General features: G+C 48.2%; 1 protein-coding gene across 10 annotated transcripts in view; it reads right to left on the bottom strand.

The window, feature by feature from the left end:
• Window positions 1–15,098, bottom strand: part of C4H20orf194 (chromosome 4 C20orf194 homolog) — a 74,837-nt gene extending 59,739 nt beyond the window's left edge. For all 10 annotated transcript variants that reach the window (XM_032684814.1, XM_032684806.1, XM_032684807.1 and 7 more), the window contains exons 1-2: window positions 15,016–15,098; window positions 5,215–5,294 (exon numbers count right to left, since the gene is read on the bottom strand). In XM_032684814.1, the coding sequence (XP_032540705.1) occupies window positions 5,215–5,294; window positions 15,016–15,098 (163 nt within the window). The remainder of the gene's footprint in view (window positions 1–5,214; window positions 5,295–15,015) is intronic.
• Between the last annotated feature and the right edge of the window lie 846 nt (window positions 15,099–15,944).

Here is a 15,944-nt window from a genome sequence, read left to right as displayed (position 1 = left end):
CTGACTCCTGTGGAACACACTGGGAGAACAGGGTAGGGAAAAGGAGATTTTACAAGTTCAGTGTCACATTCTGACGTGGAATTTTGAGCTAAATCCCTGGATATTGCTTAAAAAAAAATTTAAAAATCCGGTTTTCTGCAGTCACATGCCAATGTTGTGTGAACTAACACTGAACATGTCAAAAGGTTGTTTTCTTCCCCAATAAGAAGCCCCCAAAGCAGGAATATTAATTAACTCCTTCACACAGTCAGGGAGCACTTATTCCTGTTGAACACACTGGGAGAGGAGTAATAAAAAGGAATTTTTGCAAGTTCACTGCCACGTGTTGACATCCCACTTTTGACCCAAATCCACAGGTCTTGCTTAAAAAAAAAATGAAATAAATCTAATTTTTTGCAGTGCTCTGCATCAGAAGCTCCATTTTATCCAGTAATTCAAACATCTGCCTGGATGCAGGATGCATTCTAATTAATATGTTCTTGATTGAAGCTTCCTAACAAACTAATCCCGTGACCCAAATCTCCTGCTTTGGAATACATGATTAAACATTATCTTATCAGTGTTATGGTGCAATCCCTGAGTCACCAGAGCCAGCCCAGACTTCTGGCACATCATGGAAAGATGTCCTGACAAGACACAGGGAGTATAAAGAGCTTCCAAAGGAAAGCCTTTCCTGGTCCTTGGGAAAAATGGAGTGAAAACAACTGAAGATCTGGAGCACGAAGAGATAAACACAAGGAAAGGAATAAATGCAGATTTATAAAGTATTTCCAGCTCTCTGCATGACAGTCACAGCCATAATTCCTAATTCTACTGTAACAATCCAGTTTGCTCCACGAGCAGAACCGTGGATGAACAGCAAGCCTTGACATCCACATTTCAGAGGTCACTTGACTGCCACAAAATTCCTCTAAAGTCAACTTTTCCCACCAAGTTACGTTAGGATAGAGTTGAATGGTTGCCAGCAAATCAGGATTTGTTCCCACTGTCCAGAGGAAAGCTCAGGACACTGAGAATGTCACAACATGGCCTGGATGTGTCGGGGTTTCAGGACCCGAATGGGAAGTCAAAAGTCACCTGAACTTATCAGAAATTGGGATAAATTTCAGGTTTTCCTAATTATGCTCCATTTTTTATGTTATGTTTCAGCTTTCCAGTGCTACCAAGATGCTGTGCCTGCATCCAGCTACTGAATCCCACCTCTTAATTTTCCCTGTTTGTTCATTAACTGGCCTTTGGACAGTTCCTGTGTATTCCAAAATATCTGGTATTTGGTGTAAGGTTATGGAACAAGCAAATGCAATCCCTTCATATTCACAAATTGCACCACTGCACTCCTTGGACTTGCCCAGAGATGCTCTGGATTCCCCATCCCTGGAGATGTTCAGGGGAATTGACAGAGGGAATATCAAGATACAGGAATATCACTCTAACTCAGGTCATGGCACGGACAAGACTCAGCTAAAGGATGCTCAGACCCACTCACTCATTTCTCCCCTGCTGCAATGTTGGCTTTGCTGTGCCAATAATTTTCTCCAGATTTCCCTGGATTTGGGAACTCACAGAGAGGGCACAAAAGAGAGGAGAGGCAGGACACATTGTCCCTCTATTTTATTGACATTTGCAGCCCCATGAAAGCAGGCACAATGTAATCTGGAGTTCAGTGGGACTCAGCACACTGATACTGTTGCCAAAGCCCTCGTGTGGAGGTGGGACTTTAGTCACAAACAAGTGTGGAGATTCCCTTCATCCAGGAAACAACTGTCCCATTGTTTTAGGGAGCTACATTTCAATGGAATCAGTCTCCTTGGAATCAGCCTTGGAAAGGCAGCACACACAATGTCCTGGGGATTATCTGTGTCACTGATTATTTGTCCAACTGAGGCAACTCCTGAAGGTCCTCAGAGGAGCAATAATGGCACAGCCAGGGCTGGGAGAGCTGGGGGGGTTCACCTGGAGAAGGGAAGGATCCAGGGAGACTTTGGAGCACCTTCCAGGGCCTGAAGGGACTCCAGGAGAGCTGGAGAGGGACTTGGGACAAGGGATGAAGGGACAGCACAAGGGGGAATGGCTTCCCAGTGCCAGAGGGCAGGGATAGATGGGATATTGGGCAGGAATTCCTGGCTGGGAGGGTGGGGAGGCCCTGACACAGGTTGACCAGAGAAGCTGTGGCTGCCCCTGGATCCCTGGAAGTGTCCAAAGCCACTTGGCTTTGGTGGAGCAACCTGGGCTAGTGGAAGGTGTCCCTGCCCGTGGCAGGAGGTGGAACTCAATCACCTTTAAGGTCCTTTCCAACCCAAACCATTCTATGATTCCATTGTTATAATTTCTGGAAGATCAGAAGAAAAATGAGGAACTGTCCTCATTTAAAAAAAAAGATAGTGATGATGTCACCACCACTTGAAGAGTTTGAGGTTTTATGTGGGTGCACCAGCCCAACAGGCTTGGAGCAGAGAAGATCTCCCAAGCTCAACACCAAAGCCCTGCTTTTTTCAGTTAATGACAGAAGGAGGGGGAGAGAAAACAAAAAGATGTTAAACGAGGGGGGGGGGGGCAGCTGATAAGATTAACTCCTGTCAGGACACGGGTGAATTTATTCAGTCCCGAGGGGGGGAAGGCACTGCTTTCCTATAAAACCATTCACTCGGCAGAATATTTGGGGTTTGTTTGGGGTTTTAAGCGCCCAGGGCAGCTCTCCCAGCGAGGTTTAGCGTTACTCTACAGAAACACCGGGAGTTAAAGAACAGATACATTAGCGGAAAACAAACAGGAAATGGAACAATGCCAGCGATAAGATACCCCGGAGAGCAGATCAGGAGCCCGCCCAGAACAATGGCAAGGCCATTAATTAGGAAAGCCCGACGCCTGTCTCCAGCTGAGCCGGGAGTTCAGTCACTCCCCCGCCTGTTCCCAGCTCGGCACAAGGGTGTCGTTAGACAATGGCTCAATCCCAGCTCCCAGGAGCTCCTCCTGCTCCTTGGCCCGCAGTCAGAGCGCATTAAATTTGCTAAATTGGCAGAAAAGAGTCTGGCTAAACACGGGGAGATAAAAAAAAATCTGCCTGCTCGGGAAGATGAAGTGGGGGCAAGACACCAAAGCACGAGCGCTGGTGCAAAATCCACCAGGGGAGGGAGCAGGAAGGTGAGGTTGGAAAAGGGGGTCAGGTCACCTCCAGGGATTTGCCCCAAACCAACACACTCCCAGCAGAAGATGCACAATAACCCTCGAAACAGTCTCTGTTTGGAAAAGCAACGGGGTGAACGACTGGGGCAATGAACTAAATGCTCTCGGGATGTGGGAGAAACCTCAGCAAGGAAGAGCTTTGTGTGGGATGGATACAACGGAGAAAAAAAAATAATCCTCTAAAAAAGTAGTAACACTTGAGCAGATGGATACAATGGAGAAAAAGTAATCTAAAAAAGTAGCAGGACTTGAACAGAATCGAGATAAAATAAAACTCAAAGATTTGCTGGCACAGCCTGTAAAGCACCCCAAGCTCTCTGGGGAGGATAAAAAGCAAATGCCAACCTCCCAATTCCTTTTTCCTGTCAGTTGTGATGTCTTTTCTCCCCAGCAAAGAATGCAGGAATGCTACCAGGCAACCACTTCAAAATCAGATTAGGGCATTCTTTTAGAAAAAAAAAAAAAATCAGCTGTAAGTACATTTAAAGACTTGTATCAATACTGGGTCAGTTCTCACCCAGTGCTGGGTTTAATTTCAGTACAAATATTAATGAACTTGAAGCAAAGCTGTGAAAGTTTATATTGGTTTTAACTCACAGCCCAGTATGAAACTAAAGCTGGGCTGAGGGAAGTGCATAACTCAGGTCATTAAAGGCAGCCAAGTGAAATAAAACATGCACTGACTGTAAAAAAAACCATAGCCGGGAGTATCTGCTTTCCACACAAGCCAACAGGACTCAGGATGTAAAACTACATGCTTTTTTTTTTTTTTGTCAGCTGAAGCTTGTATTTGATGACAGATTTAATGCATTTCTAGCAGTGACATGGAAGCCATGCCAGAAATCCTGCAGGCTCCACGAGCCAGGTCAGAGCACACAGGAGCCCCACTGTGGGTGCTGAGAGACCAGGGCAAAGCACAAACCTGCCCCCAGCACACAACTCCTGTATTTCCATACCACAGGGGCTCAGTTATTAAGAGGGACGGTCCTATGAATGGAATAAACCCTCCATGTGACACTGAGGATTACACAAAGCAGTTCCTTTGGCCTGGAGCACTTTCCCTGGAGCTGTGGAATGTTTGGAGTGGCTGCTCTTTGCTTGGGACTTCCAGCTCCGAGCCAACAACAGCCCCAGGAACACTCCTGTGTCAGTGGTGAGATGGCCCAGCCTGGTTTATGACATGAAACGAGCAGCAAAGGCAAATTCCAAGGAGTTTATCCTGCAGGAATAAGTCCCACTGGAAGGCTGACACAGTGACCTTACAGACATTCTGACTGTCCAGCTGCTGCTCAGGCAAAGACTTAAAGCCTGACCCTGGAAAACGTGGGATGGGAACAGCCACGTGGTACAGTTTGCATGGGCCAAAGGACAATCTGGTTACACACATTTACAACTTTTCTCTGTGTGTCTCAGTAAATAAGCTCCAAATTTGCTTGCTAAAATAAAATAAAAAAAACCAAACAGGCTGCTGTATCATTTCTCACACAGAGCTCCTTTAAGGCTCCACTTCTCCATCCTTAACTGTGATACATTGTTTAAACAATCACTCCTCAGTCCTTTTCTCCAAAGAATTTCAATTATCATTTCTGAATTCTTCCTTTAATATCTTGACACTGATTGCATAAAAAGAAACCAGAGTCAATATTACATTATATTAATTATAATAAAGCAGCACAAAGCCCTGTTGCTTTCCCAGAGCACACTTGCAAATGCTCCTTCATTTCCTACTGCCCTTTTCTCCCAATCCCAGAAGGAATAAAGCACTGAAACCACTGAGGTTGTTCATGTGCCAGCAGTTAAATCCTAACTGCTCCTGGGTTTCTCATGCAACTACTTGAAGTTCTCTGCCTTATTAAATTAGTAAATGGGCTGAAGAATTTAGGGAGAAAAGAGAGCAACAATCAGCTGTTCCTCCCCTGAGAAACCAGGCTGGGGGGGCTTGGGGTAGGAAAATGATCTTTGTCTTTCTGAAATCTGTGGTATCTTTTTGAGTGCAGTGAGAATGAAAGGGGGGAAAAATGTCAAACTAACCTAAAATGCAGAGGATTCCATCGGGCTGGGATTTGCTGCTCTGTGTCAGGATACTCTGGATGTTTCGGAGGCGGCTGCAGCTGCAAAAGAAAAGAGAATTTGTCCTCAAGGTCACTGCTGTGAAATGTCAGCTTTGGAGGCTCAAGAGCTGACTGAGCTTTTTCCTTCACTATACGAACTTCAACTTGGGCATGCTGTGCTTGAAACACATTCAGACCTCATATCAAACCAGTCTGGGTTCTTTTTGCCCACTAAAAGCTGAAATGCAGAGCCCTGAAAAGACTGGAACCTGGAACTGTCCCTTCCAACCACGTGCTCTGTTAATCTCTAATCTCCTGCAAAAATTGCTGGGCAGGTTTGCTCTCACCAGGGCACCAGGAATTCTCTTCCCTGCAAACGTGGGGTGGGTGATGCCCACACAGAAAGGTGACACTGGGACTGCAGGAGCACCCACATCCCAACAGGAGTTTGGGGAAGAGGAGTTTCAGCACCTCCAGGGCACTTCCACCCTTAAAATCCAGGCACATCCCAGACCTCTGGCAAGTGCAATCCTAAAAGCAGGAACTTTTTCCCCTCTATGCCCAAGGAAATCATGGGATTATTTCCATAAACCACGAAAATAAACAGTTAGAAAAACTATAAACCTATAATATATCTTTGATAATCTACATCAGAGTTGTTAAGTTTGGGATAAAACCTCCAAGATCATCGAGCCCAACATTAAAAAGAAACGAAACGATGCCAAGTCTCGCCCAGATTTTTCATTATCAAAGTGAGTAATTCACGATATAAATTTTAATTCAGTTGTTCAATATCCATCTGCAAACGAGGGAAAAATTCCATCTAGGACAGGCAGGCAGGCAGAGAGCAAAGCCATTTGTGCTTCCAGGCAACGTTCCGCGAGCTTGTTTAAACACAGACAAAAGACAAGAAACTTCACTGTTGATATTCCTGAATGTGTTTTCTTGTTGATAGAACTGTTCAGCTCCAGGAAACAAATGCCTCTCACAGAAACACTCCAGCCGAGCTAAATTTGTGAGCAGTGTTCAAACAAACAACAACAGTCGGGTCAAATAGTTCTGTTTTCGTCAAAAAAAAAGTAAACGGATCTTTTCAGCAACACCACGATTATCGTGCTCTACTTTCTTCTGAAGGACAAAAAAGGTTTCCATGATGGGCAATCCAAGGGAAACCCAACATCCACAGGGAAGGACAGACAATATCTGGGATATTTTCACGGAAAAAAAATCAGTGCAAACCACTCCAGCTTTAATTCTGCCCCTTTCTGGGTCACCCTCAATTATTCTTTTTGCCTCAAACTTCCTGATTCCTGTGACACACACCGGGCTGGCTCAGTCTGCTGGATGCATGAATGGACAGTTTGAGATGTTAAATATGGAAACAGGAATTAAAGCCAGTGATGACAGCAAAGAGACACTTAATCAGGTGCTATCAGATGTTTGCCCACGTAGGGGGTGCCAGGAAATGAATGAAAACAACACTGAACTTTATGCTGCACATTTTAGCAACTTCTAATTATTCATTCTCCAAAACCTAACCCAAAAACCATCCAAAATTAAGGGTTTTTTTCTGATTCTGGGAGATTTTTGGCCCATCCTCAAGCAGGACCCCAGATGAGCTGGGTGAGACGATCCACTATGACAAACTGTGCCTGGATAATTTTTGTTTAGTGCTCATATTTTTATACTTCCCATGTCACAAGAGCAAGAGCAGAAAAACCTCACTGCGGGCACAAATTGGACTTATTTCATTTGTTGGTATGGAAACAAGCCCACAGTTATTTCAGGGCCAGCTGCAGGGAAGCAGAACTGCTAAAGCCTGTGTTAAAAAATTAAAAAAAAAAAAAAACAAAAAAAACCCAAGAAAATGAAATAACTTCATGTACAAAGCTGTACATCAGTGAAATGCTTCTCAAAATGCTTCTCAGCTGTCTCCAATTCCAGGATTCCCAGACAGGTTGGAAGGACCACGGGAAAGCCTGGCCAAGGACTTCTGCAGGGACACAACAAGCAGACTTTTATTAAAACATTTACCAGTTGTGAGGAGAGAAACTGTCCTCAGGAGGAATGTTATAATGTTTCTGTCTGAGGGCACAAGGGGGAGATTTTTCACTCAGCTCCTCAGAAACGAGGTGCAAGAATCCCTCTGCTACCTGTGTTCAGCTCTGAAGGCAAATTTAAGGAATTCTCCAGCCAAACACAGGTTTTTTTCTGGAGAGTGAAACGTTTTTGAAACCTCTTGTGCATTATAAACACAGCAGGAATACAGAAATTGAGTTTGCTTTAATATTTCCCCCCACACTGATCCCTTTTATTAAAAAAGAATGATTAGAACTCAATTTGACAAAGAACAAGGTAAAAAACTCACAGGGAAAGATATTTTCATTTATTAAAAACCATTATCATTATGTATATTTTACATATATATACATATATATATATGTGTGTGATACAAGGTAACCCATTCCTAAGATCTTTACATCTTAATTTCAATGTCTTCCCCAAAGGGGTGACCCAAACACATTTATCTTTTAAAGTAAAAAGTAATTTTAAGAGCCTGTGCAAGGAGACCAGAGCAGAGAAAAACAAAAAATCCACATATTTTGTTGTCTTCCTGAGCTCTGAGAAAGTATTTTCTGGTCTGCCCAAGTCAACTGCAGTGGGAGGGAATAAGGGAAGAGGAACTGGGGGAGGAAAGTACCTGCATGTTCCTTCTGGGGTGGGTATTTCTTTTCTTCCTTAAAAATACATGAAGTTCTCAGATTAAGCTGCTAAAATACTTCTGCTCCTGGGGGGCAGGAGACCAGTCCTGACACAAAAGGGCAAATTATAAGTTCATGACTTCATAATGAGATGCAATGGCCAGAGAGATGTTTTTATTTGATTCTTAACACTGAACAACCCTCAGCAGAATATTTTCTCTTTCTCCTCGTTTAAAGAAGTGGTTCCTGTGAGAGAACCCTTTGAAAAAGCTCCTTCCCAGAAATATTCCCAACGTCACCTCAAGTGTGGATAAACCATCACATTCAAAGGCTGACAACAAACACAGCAGACTTGTGTGCCTGAAGAAAGATGCCTTTGAGAGACAGGGAAGAGAATAATTAGAATTCTTATGACATGCTTTTAAACAATACAGGCTAAACTGGGTATAAAGTAGGGGCGGGGGGGGGGAAAAAGGCATTTTCTTGCATTTCACATTAACCAGCCATCTGACAAAAACAAAGAGACTGCCCTGGGAACAAAAATCCACGGCTTTTCCCGACTCCAAAGCAAGCTCCCTGCAAGGGCACTGACTTTTTACTCCTCTGCATTTTACCACAGCCACACAATTTCAAACAGAAAAGAACGACAGAACAAACTCCAAGTTTCCACACCACGGCACAGCACCCTGGGATTTGGGCTTCTTCCCTGGGAGATGTGGCTCTGGATCCACCATATTCATTAACCACAATTAAATGGACAGTCATTTGTTCCATGAGGTGTGTTTGGAAGCACAGTTTCACGAAGCCCTTTCCTAAGGAAGCCCCAAAATCCTTCCGCGAGATTTTTCCACGGAACTCATTCAACGATTCCTCCATTTCCATGAGTTTGGGCAAGAGCTGGAAGGCACTTAGGATTCCATATCCTACAGAGCTACTTCAGGAATGGCCAAGGGGAGGGGAAGTGGGAATTTTCCCAGCACTTTTGGCCAGAAGATGTGATTTCTCCACGGTCTGGAGGCAGGATAAGATGCTCCAAGGGGCGGCTGCCTTTGTGTCTGCACTAACGATCCCGCAGCCATGTGTCAAGTCGCATCAGCTTACGGATCCAAACAACCTCCAGGCCGGGAATTAGAAGGAAAACAACGCTTTCCAAGAGCAGCAAAGCTGAGCTGACTGCTGATGAAGGCAGGTCAAAAGGCAGAGCCACCGTTCGGGGTGACATCTGGCAATAAAAAGGGTGTTTGGGCCAATTAAGGAGCTGCACCTTGAGGTACTCGATTTTCTGCTGATCTTGGACCAGATCCAAAGAAAAAAAAAAAAGGGGGGGGGGGGGCGGGGGTGGAAGATAATTGACAATCATTAACTTCTAAGAATTAGCGCTCATCTGTTCCCGTCTTCACACTAATTATGCAAAGCACCTCGCCTTCCAACAGCCGGGCTGTCACGGCTCGGGGACAGACACGGCGCTGCGAGGCACCGGCTGTTGGCAAATAAAGGGAATATTAACAGCTCTGCCTTTCTCCAGCACAAAGAACGAACACGTTTCCTCGCCGCCCGGTTTTCCATCGAATCCCGTTTATTTTTCCCCACCGTGTGCCGCTTTTCCCCCGCTGCCGGCTGGATTTAGGTGCTGCGCGCGAGCTCCTCCTTTTTCCCCCCGCCGTGGTAATGCAGCGATATTTCCATTGATCCCGGGCCGATTCCCGATGGATCCCCTCCCACGGGCCGGGCCGGCGATTCACACACCCCGTCGGGCTGACAAAGGGGGGGGGGGGATTTCTCTCGTGTCGTGGCAGATGTTCCGCTGCTCCTCCCCCACAAAGGCTCCCAAAAACCCCGCACGTGGCCGGGGTTTGATGGATGGCAGCGAACAAGGGGGAAAAGCTGCTCTCCCTGGCGAGCGTGGGAGAATCCTCACATATCCAGGGAAATCTGCAGGGAATGATCGGACAGATTCCTGCCCTCTGCCTCAGACAATGGTTTGAACAGCAACTGGCTCCATTTAACATCAGTAAATAAATAGGAAAGTTATTTTTTTTTCTCCCAAATCTCATTTCTTATTAACTTGCTGTCACTACTATCTGTTTCCACTCTGCCCGCCACCCAAAAATCAAGTTTGTTTTCTATGGGGCTTTTGTTGATCTCGCAATTTCTACCAGAAACATCATTATTACTGTTGTCTGATAGATCAGAGTCCAGGATTTCCCTGGATTTCCCCCACTCTGACATTATCCCCACCTTACTGGAGCTGTGAAAACAGAAACCAGAAGTCAGAACGTGTTAAAGACTCTCAGAATTCCATTAATGTCAAAAGCAGATTATTTGAAATTTAATATTTAGCTTGAACAGTGACATCCTTTCTCAGTTTTTTGTTTTGTTATTTTTTTCACAGCTCACTAAAATAACTGTTTTACTGCTTGGCATTCACAAAAGACAGTGGCATTCACCCACCTTAAAGTATATTTTTATGTAACATAATTTAATGTATTTTAATATGTATTTTTACATATTTTAAAATACAGAACTTTCCAGCTATTTCCCAAATTTCTCTAAAATGAACCTGGAGATCTTGACTGCAAATAGATCCAACAACTTTTTAGCAACAGTTAAGTAGCAAATATCAAAACTGGACACGAAGAAATTTCACCTCTGGGGGCATTCCCAGGACCAAATTCCTCACTTCTTGACTTCAAATAGTCGGGAACATTTAACAATTATTTTTTTTTTCTGCATTTCAGAGACCTTCAAAGCACAAAGGAGCAAACCTGAATCTCTCCTTCCTAAACCTCTGGAACTGCCTGATGCTGTTGGCACATCAGAGGCTATCAACTATTCCCCCCTCAAAAAACATTATCACTGAAAAAAAGGCAATAATTGAAGGAGCAGCAGCCCCAGGGTGATTGTTCTGCCTCTGCTTAGAAGGACAAGGCACTGTTTGGCACCTCAACAATCAGAAGTGAAGCTGTGGTGCCTCGAATCTCCCACTCCTGGGGCACTGAGCTCTGCAGCCACGTGGCCACAAAGCTCCAAGACGCTTTTCCATCAGCTCAATCCAAACCTTTGCAAAGGGGGGACCTGAGCTGGAGCTCCATGGGTGGCTCCATGGGTGGATGTGACAACCCTGCTCCTCTCCTTGGCCCATTTTCCTTCTGCCTCTCTATTCCCATCACTTCTTTGATTCCACATCCCTCTTAACTTTGGCTGCAGTCATGCACAGACCTTAAGCCACCTTCCTTCACCTGGTAGAAAATCATCCATATTCAAGGAATGGGCTTTGCTTCCCTTTTTTTTCCCTCCTGTACTTCAGCAAGTCAAATCACCTCTGCCTTTGCATTGCTAAAATCCAACACAGCCCTTAAAAATAATCCAGTGAAACCGTGCTGTTACAAAATTCCTGAACCTCGGCATAATTCCACCAGGAACACTCGGGTACAGACTTAACCTTTCCACACAAGGTCCCCCCTTAAAACCGGTTGGGAAACCAAAACAAGTCCCTTGTTTCCGGCACCGCTGTGCTCCCAAACACCCCTCCAAGGGATCCTCTGGAGCCGCAGGGGAAAAAAAGCCACATCCTGAACCACGCTGTGATTAACGACAGGGCAGTTTAGAGGATGATAATGTTAAGCACAGGGGAAGAGACAACAGGAAAATTAACCCAAGGACTCATTTTGCATTTCCCCACGCGGTGAGAACTCTGTGTTCTGTTACCAGCAGGGCTAAGGAATAAGGAGGATTTGCCTGCTCTGTTTTACAGAAAGGGAATTCAAACACACCAAATCCACATTGATTTTCAGGGGGAGATAGTTAAAGCAACCATTTAATAGACATTTCGCTCAGAAATGAAGGAAAACACTCATTCACCACTGAACACAGACACAGGAAGGATGACATCACCCTCCAAGAAAACATCCCCTTTTTTGGGCACTTTTCCTCTCTTAGCCAAGGGATTTTTCATTTCTGTTTCCAAACCCATTCTTTGCTTGCTGGGGTTGCTCCCCACATGGCACAGCAAAACTCCAAAGTCCGTGGAAGAACTCCAAGAATTCCCTCTGGCCCTTACTCCAGTCTTTATATAGTCTGAAGAATTTTTCCATCCCTGTTTGGGACTCAGGGGCAGGGCGAGGGAGGGTCACGGATCGCTTTGTTTCAAGTTATTTTTATGAACTGCCTGCTATCTGCTGACTGCTTGGGAAATTTATTGCAAACACTGGCCTCCATCTGGGCTGAAAATAAAAAAAAAAAAAAAAAAAGAAAAGAGAACACAAGAACAAGAAATGTTGAGGAGGAAAAAAATTAACGGACGACATGGCTCCTCTAAAGTGCCAAATTCCAGATGCTGGCTGGAGCTCCCTAGTGCAGCTCAAAAGCTTGCAGATGTTCCCAGAGCCCGAATGTTCTCATGACAAACTCTGAAACAGGGTCTCAGATTACAAAAATCACTCAGGAAGAGAGAGGCTTGAGTGGAAACCATTTTCTCCTGCAGCACTTTTTTTTTTGTTCCCATCTCGGCGTTTTGCTGCGGGCCGCGAGTTTTTAGGTGCTTTAAAGAAACACTGAGCTCTTCCTAAACAGTTAGGATTCATTTATTCCATGGAAATATTATTTGAAAAAGGTCACTTTTGCTTCTCCCTCATGAGCAATTCCACTTCTAAGTGCAGGCAGGGAGGGAACACAACCAGCCAGGGCACAGCCACGTTCACGTGTTACCAGCAGAACAACCTCCATTTCTCTCCCTCAGAGCAGAATTCCTCACTTCACAGGCAAATTGTCCAAAAAAGTGAAAATGCTTTTGTTCCCTTCTTGTACTAAACATAAAAAGCTGTTTGGTTTTTTTTTTTTGGGGGGGGGGGGTGTTTTTGTTTTGTTTTAATTGAAAGCCTCCAGCAAACACAGCCCCCAGGTTGCTGGGCCAAGTGTTTGTCTGCGATTCACGTGCACCGTCCCTGCTTCCCCATTATCTGGCTTCCCACTGGTGAATACTTCCATGTATTGTGCTGCAACTATTGAAAGCATCGAGCACTTCAGTTCCTGGGCTGTTCTTTGTGGCGTTAAGGGACAGAATCATGGAATCATGAAGGTTGGAAAAGCCCTCTGAGACCATCCAACCTTACCCCAGCACTGCCGAGGCCACCACAAAACCAGGTCCCCAAGCGCCACAGAAATGTCTGTTAAATACCTTTTAAATACCTGGTGACTCCACCCCTGCCCTGGGCAGCTGTTCCAGCGCCTGACAACCCTTCCAGTGGAGAAATATTCCCTGCTATCCAACCTGAACCTCCCCTGGCACAACTTGAGGCCGTGTCCTCCATTCAAACCCTTCAGGCTGCTCCTGAAGTCTCAGGGAAACAGAGCCCTGGCAACCCCAGGACACCTGAGCTGACACCCGAGCTCCCAGAGCCCAGGCCACCATCTCACATGTCCCCACAACCCACCTCCTCCAAGGCCTATCCCACATATTCCAGAACCTCAGGGAGTGTCATTTATTCCCTTTGTACCCTCCACAACCACCCAGCAGGTGCCCACACAAATGCTCCACCTCATTCCTCCCCGTAATCCCTCAACCCCCTCCCAAACTTCGGCTACCCCTGCCCTAATTCCCCTTACCTACCTTTCCCAAGCCCTTTTTCCCTGTCTCCAAGGCAGTCCACACCCATTCCCTCCCAAAACAGAGCCAGGTTTAGCTCCCCACAGGAACAGGACCCCAAGCCCACTCCCTCCACACCAGCCCCCCTCCAAACCCCCCTTGTTGTCCCCCTGTCCCTCATCCATCCCGGCCTCCCACACACCCTGCTCCAGCAGGGTTCCAGCTTTTCCAATCCCCACATCCACAAGGTCTCGTCAGGCCCCTGCCTGCCCTCCTGTCAGGGCCACCGACACCTCCCTCTTGGTAGCCAAACCTGCCAAATTTGCCTGTCCCTGTTGTGCTACTCCCTCCCCTGCTGTTCTCAGCCCCTCACACGCTGCTCCAGCCCCACCAAAACCTCCTTAATGACCCCAAACCTCCCCTGCAACACCCCCCAAAACACCTCGACGCCTCCTGCACGCCAGAAAATCCCTCCTTAATGCCCCAACACCTCTGTCCCACCCCCTGTATCCCCATTCCTCAGCCCACCCCAACGCCCCCAAATAGGTGTCAAACCCTATTTTCTCCACAATCCGCACTATCAGCTCTCTGAGCACCCCAGTTTGGGCCACATCAAACCCCTTAACACCCCCTCGTCTCCCTTAAAACCCCTCCTTTATGCCTCCTCTATCCCATTCCCATCCTTCCCACCCAAACGCCCTCAAACAGGCGCTAAAACCTATTTTATCCCCAATCGGCGTCACAGCTCTGTGAAAACCTCACCTTCTCCCACACCGACCCCCTTAATGCCCCCTCCTACCCCTTAAAACCTCTCCTTAATACCCCAAACCCTCCACCTCAGCATCCTCAAAGCCCCGCACCGCCCGCCCTTCCCATTCCATCGCCCTCAAAGCGGCGTTAAACCCGGTTTTCTCAACAATCGGCACAGTCAACACTCCGAACACCCCAGTTTCTTCCACACCAAACCCTTTATGGCCCCATCATCTCCTTTAAAACCTCTCCCTAATGCCCCTTTATCCCAGCCCACCTCAGCACCCCCAGAGCCCCGCACCCCCCCCTCCTCCCCATCCTCCCCATCCCAACGCCCCCAAACGGGCGTTAAACCCTGTTTTTCTCCGCAATCAGCACAGTCAACCCCCCGAACACCCCAGTTTGGGCCATAAAAAAACCCCTTATCGCCCCATCATCTCCCTTAATACCCCTCCTTAACGCAGCTAATGCACCTCCTCTATCCCCCCCCCCCAAAGCCCAGCACACCCCCATCCTTCCCATCCCAACGCCCTCAAACAGCCGTTAAACCCTATTTTCTCCACCATCAGCACTGCCAGCTCTCCGAACACCCCAGGCCGGGCCACATCAAACCCTTTATCGCCTCACCATCTCCCTCGACACCCCCGCATCACCCCATCCCCCTTCCTCCTCGCGCCCCCTCAGCGCAGCCCTCCCGCCGGCTGTCACCCGCTCTCCCCTCCCTCCCCGGTGTGCCCGGCGGTACCTGACGGAGGCGGCGGGGTTGCGGGGCCGGGCGCGGTGGCGCGGGGGCGGCGGGAGGAGCGCGGAGCGGCCGCACAGCGCCATGGCGACCGCGATGCGCCTCAGGGACGGGGCGGCCCCGCCGCGGCCGCGCCGCGCCCCGCCCCGCGCCGCGCGCACCACTCCGCGCCGGGGGGCGGGGGGGGAGAACGGACGGAGACGAGCGACACCCGCGCTGCTTTCCTTGCTCCGCGCCTTTCTGCCCGCGCAGCGTCCATCTTCGAATTCTTTTACTCGTCTCGCAGCGAGTGGCGTCGGGAATTCGTGGGCAAGCCACGGGTTCTGGGAGCGAACCCAGCGACGGGATGCGGGGGGCCACCCCTCCGGCGAGAATGGGCTCGCCCAACTCCAGCCCCCGGCGCGCACACCCCCGGTGCCATCACACACGCCCACCCACACCCCCCCCCCCGCCCGTTCATGGGCGCGTCCAGCTCCCACCGCTGTCGTTCCCCCCCCCCGCGATGGGGCGTGGGCTCGTCCGAGCCCCCGGAGCCCACCGGGAATGGGGATAAGGAGACCCCAAAAAACCCCGGGAAAGGGGACAGGGAGGATCCCGGAGCCCCTGGAAGCCCCGGGGAAGGGGTGACACAGAGCCCTGAGGAGCGGGGTGACACGGAGGCCCCCAGAGCGCTCCGGGAAGGGGGGACAAGGAGACCCTCGGGACCCCCTGGAAACCCCAGGGAAGGGTTGGCAGGGAGACCCCCGGAGCCACCGGGAAGGGGGAACAAGGAGACCCCCGGGGAGGGATGACACGGCCCCCCTGGAACTCCCTGGAACCTCCCGGAATGGGGAGATACAGAGACCCCCCCCCCGAGCCCCCAGGAGCGAGTGGGCACGGAGCCCCTCGAATCCCCCCGGAGCCCCAAAGACCAGCGGGACACGGACCCTTCC

The sequence above is a fragment of the Chiroxiphia lanceolata genome, chromosome 4, assembly GCF_009829145.1.
Source record: "Chiroxiphia lanceolata isolate bChiLan1 chromosome 4, bChiLan1.pri, whole genome shotgun sequence".
Classification (NCBI taxonomy): domain Eukaryota; kingdom Metazoa; phylum Chordata; class Aves; order Passeriformes; family Pipridae; genus Chiroxiphia; species Chiroxiphia lanceolata.
The sequence above is the reverse complement of the archived record's forward strand: the minus strand, read 5'-3'. Positions and strand labels throughout refer to the sequence as shown.